Genomic DNA, 4,917 nt, shown 5'->3' with positions numbered 1-4,917 from the left:
TTACATTTCCCAAAAGGATTGCTGCTGTTAGCAGACAGCATCAGTACAGTTTCAGGAGTCATTTACAAATAAATAAAAACTCGGATTGAATATTGTGGGTAATACATTTATTAAATCAGAGGCTGGAGCTGATACCAGCGTGTCTGTGGCCCCCTAGGGGCTGATAAACTAATGTCTGTGTGACCCCCCCCCCATATCGGCCTTTTAAAACTGAAGCGTGTCCCGGCATTCAGAGTCAGACATCACTGCACCCCGGTCAGTGCAGCGCTTCATCTTTTCTTCTGGCAGGCGGTCAGACTGCCAGGTGAGGCTGTCGTTCACAGTCTTTAAGCGCTGTCACTGGTGGAGGGGCACGTCTAGGCAGCGAAAGCTACTCCCGAAGCGGAGGAGATTCAAGCAAAGTGCATGCAAAGCAACATCGTGTCTGTGTTGACGTGTGTCCCGCGGTGATATGGCCCCCTTGGCCCCTTGTATCGAGGTCGTGGGATATCATTGAATCGTCAGGGAAATGTCAGTACTCCAGTCTCCTGCTGTGTGTTCATGCATAGTGAGCAGACCGTAAAGGACAATACTGTATTCATCAGAATGAGCAACAGCGGAAGAGCTATACTTTATGTCGTCACTGGATGAGGTGTGAAATAACTTTCCCATGATCCTCTCCTCTCTCCAGGCTCACTGGCACTTCCCTCAGGAGGAGGCCGACTTCCCCTTCGTACAGGAAGTTGTCAGAGTGGCGAGGTCACTGCGAGCCCAGTGTCGGATTACGAAGGCTAAACCCGACAGTAAGTCAGGAGTTACTTGCAAAGTTTCTCTCGTTCCGGGAAAATGTACAGTTTTATTATGCCATCTTGAGCACAAAGAGCCTTGTGTGAAGCCGGTTGCCTCTGCGTCAGACTGACGTGCTTTTACACACTGTCTCGGTTATGGTTGAATTTTTTACACATTTCTGTAGTCTGCATGCGTCACTCTGCAGTACAACCTCAGCTGCCGTGGGAATAGAATCGATGTGCTGTTGTAAAAAGGTGTTTTCAGTACCTGGCTTCTGAAGGACAATAAGCCATAAGGGTGGGTGTTCAATGGACACTGAGCTGAGAGAGGCATATTGGATTGAGAAGCACTTTTCCATAGGCACTGTTACTCTGGACACTGTGTCTGTATATTTTGTTTTTATTTAGCATTATGTCACACGGTATGTGAACTGTGATATTGTATAACTTCACAGTGTAATACCATAAGATGTCAGTGTGTAATTTTGTGTGATCGCACTGTGTAAAATTGTGATCCAGAACAAGAGTTTATATTTTGCATGTCATCCATTTATTCAGCTGGATATTTACTGAAGCAATTATAGGACCCTTACTCAAGGGTACAACAGCAATGCCCCTCCTGGGAGTGGAACCTGCAACCTTTGTATTTTCAGCTCTGCTCCTTGCCACTACACCACACTGCTGCTCTTTACTGCTACATCACACTGCTGCTCCTTGCCGCTACACCACACTGCTGCTCCTTACCGCTACACCACACTGCTGCTCCTTACCGCTACACCACGCTGCTGCTCCTTACCGCTACACCACACTGCTGCTCCTTACCGCTATACCACACTGCTGCTCTTTACCGTTACACCACACTGCTGCTCCTTACCGCTACATTACACTGCTGCTCCTTACCGCTACACCACGCTGCTGCTCCTTACCGCTGCACCACACTGCTGCTCCTTACCGCTACACCACACTGCTGCTCCTTACCGCTACACCACGCTGCTGCTCCTTACCGCTACACCACACTGCTGCCCTGCTCCTTACCGCCACACCACATTGCTGCTCCTTACCGCTATACCACACTGCTGCTCTTTACCGTTACACCACACTGCTGCTCCTTACCGCTATACCACGCTGCTACTCCTTACTGCTACACCACGCCGCTGCTCCTTACCGCTACACCACACCGCTGCTCCTTACTGCTACACCATGCTGCTGCCCTGCTCCTTACCGCTACACCACACCGCTGCCCTGTTATTGTGTGTTGCAGTGTGAGCTGACTCGTAGGTGACCTCTCAACCTCTCCCCCCACACTAGTGTGGGCCGTTTGTTCTCCTGCCCAGGCCCAGACCCTTCTGCACTTTGGCTCTGCTGTTCGAACCCTGAGCCGGATATCCAACCTTTACATCCACTGTCCACTGGAGGGCGATAACAAGCCCTCACCACTCTCTGGGCCCCCTCCCCCCAAAGGCAGCACAGTTGGAGTGGTTGACCACACCTGTCAGTTACACCTGGACATACAGGTAACGCACACACCTCAGTGCAGTGTTAATGTACTGTAGTGTCCAGTCAGTCAGTGTGTATATACTGTATTAACCTCTCTCTCAGTGCAGTGTTAATATACTGTAGTCCTGTATTAACCTGTCTGTCTCTCTCTCAGGGTGGTGTGGACACAGACAGACAGAGCCTCCTGCTCTCTCAGCGCAGAGAGAGGATCCTCTCCCAGCTGGAGCAGTGCCTGGCTCGAACCCGAGCGCCCCAGTACGCAGAGAAGGTGCCGGAGCGCGTCAAACGGGAGGCGGAGAACAGGGTGAGCTCGCGGGATGGGGGGGATACTGACACCCTGGAGAGGTCACATGCGCTCAACAGATTCCTGCTCATTAATGCCATGGTCACCCTGGGCTTCCAGACTGGTCACATGACCATTATTACATTATTGGCATTTAGCAGACACTCTAATCCATGTTCAATGTTATCTGTTTATTCAGATGGACATTTACTGAGGCAATTTGGGGTTAAGTACCTTGCCCAAGGGTACAACAGCAGTACCCCTGTGGGGAATCAAACCAGCAACCTTTCAGTTACGAGTCCTGCTCTTCAACCACTATGCAACACTGCTGCCTGACCATGTGTATTTTGGACAGTGGTTTTATAACACTCACCTTCCTTTAACCTATGTGCTGGAGTTTAAAACTGACTAAGTTCGAAGATGAAATCCAGCGAATGAGTTTGATTGGTCCTTTAATAATGTTTACTTCGGCTGTGAAAGCTGCGGGCTCAGACAGCTACAGGCCGTCTGAGCTACGGTACGCTCGAAGGGGTGTGTTTGCGTTGGGTTTATTGACTGAATTTATTGACTTTACTAAACCACAACGTGAACTTTTGCAAAAATGAAGACAAGTTGGGTAATGTTGTGTTTGCTGGCGGCAACAGCTGCTCAGAGATATGGAGTTCAGTATCCCGCTGTGAGATAGCAAGGCTGACTTTCATGGCTTTTTTAACATTTCGGTCCCGAATAGGACTAGAGAAACATAATCACATTTTAACAGAAGTATTCCTGGAAGTGATTATCTGACAACACACAGCAGGACACCCCACCCCCTGACCCCAGGATGCCCTGACCCCACCCCTCTCAGACCACACACAGGGGTCAGAACAGCAGAGACCTGGCCGGCTTCCTCCGTAGACCAAACGGCCACTTCTATGGCCTTATCACATGCACTCATGTACTTTACTTTGTAAGTCACTCTGGATAAGAGCAAGAGTACATCTAATACATATTCTCCCGAGTGTGAGGTCATAGGTGGAGAACCATCTAAATGTGTCCGCTGTCCACAACTGTTTTTGACAGACCCTGTGTGTCCCAATTCCTGATTTTTTTTAGCATATATAACAACCAAAATTGTATGCTAGGTGTCAGAATACTACATGTTCACTGTTCTCACTGTTACCGTCTTTGTTTCCTGTGGATGTAACCCACACGTCCTACTTTTAAAACTGGATGATCATTTTTACTATTGTCCTGAATAGCCTCGCCCCAAAATGGGCGGAGCCATCATGTACTATCAGTTTCTTAATCTCTGCGTTTGTCCTTAATTTTTCCTTTCTGTCTGCCCCCTTCCTTTGATATCTGCACACTTTCAGATCTCTGCCTTAGAACAAGAGCTGAAGAACATCCAGGACCAACTGCTAGCGCTACAGAGCTTAAAACAACATGACAGCTGAGATGGGGGGGGGGGGGGGGGGGGGGGGCTGGCTAATCCAGTCTGCCATGGGAGCAAGAGGGAGCTCAAAACAAACGGCCGACAAAGGGAACCCTGCACCGGCACGGCCGCAGCGAGTCAGCGTGGGAAAGAGGGACTTCATGAGTCCCATATGAGTCCCATGATGGATGGAGTGCCGTCAATCACTGACTCGCAGGAGCCAATCAGACCCAGCGAAACATGGTGGCATCGATAGATAGCCGATTTGAACACGTCATGGCTCCACTTATTTTTCAGCCATGTGGGATTTTCCACCTGCAGCAGGAGCATGAACAGGATTGGACCAAGTGCAGCGGCTCTGTTGTTTCTGACTAAATGATCGTGAAGTGAATGCACAATAAATGATTTATGTATTTGGTGGGTTGGGCATTGTTTTGCTTATTTTAGTTTAAATAACGTGTTTTATTTTTATTTTCTTACCTGATACAGTTATGCAGGGCGATGTATAATGCTTGACCTGGATTTTTACCAGCTGAAGTAACTGAGGTAAGGTGCCTCACAGCCTCACACGAGATTACCACAAGAAATAACACCCCTGGTGTTCAGGGTTCCGAGCTCACACCTCTAAAGTTCCCCTTAATGTGGCACTGTGGTGTTCTGGCCCCAGAGGTTACGGGTTTGATTCCCAGCTGGGGCACTGCGATATTCTGCTGCTGTCTCAAGGGTGAGGTAAAAGAAAGGATCCGGTATGTGGTTCACCCCGGATAACAGCGTCTGCTGAGTGGATGAATACTGTCATGTAGAAATAAAACTGAAAAACGTAACGAGCTGCCATTTGTGTCAGTGATTGTCTTGTCAGGGCACTTTACAGGATCGAGATGGTTTGACTGTAATGGTCTGTGATGGATGAGCTTCCTGTGGGCGTGTGGATCCACAGCCGCTGTTCAGATGGCACT

The 4,917-nt window shown here is 49.0% G+C and overlaps 1 protein-coding gene across 2 annotated transcripts in view; it reads left to right on the top strand.

The window, feature by feature from the left end:
* Positions 1-4,476, top strand: part of vars2 (valyl-tRNA synthetase 2, mitochondrial) — a 19,863-nt gene extending 15,387 nt beyond the window's left edge. For both annotated transcript variants that reach the window (XM_036555334.1, XM_036555333.1), the window contains exons 27-30: positions 671-782; positions 2,076-2,281; positions 2,419-2,568; positions 3,903-4,476. In XM_036555334.1, the coding sequence (XP_036411227.1) occupies positions 671-782; positions 2,076-2,281; positions 2,419-2,568; positions 3,903-3,983 (549 nt within the window). In that variant the 3' untranslated portion in view covers positions 3,984-4,476. The remainder of the gene's footprint in view (positions 1-670; positions 783-2,075; positions 2,282-2,418; positions 2,569-3,902) is intronic.
* The last annotated feature ends 441 nt before the right edge of the window (positions 4,477-4,917 follow it).

This window comes from Megalops cyprinoides, chromosome 21 (assembly GCF_013368585.1).
Source record: "Megalops cyprinoides isolate fMegCyp1 chromosome 21, fMegCyp1.pri, whole genome shotgun sequence".
In the NCBI taxonomy this organism is placed as follows: Eukaryota; Metazoa; Chordata; class Actinopteri; order Elopiformes; family Megalopidae; genus Megalops; species Megalops cyprinoides.
This window is presented reverse-complemented; position numbering and strand designations above follow the sequence as displayed.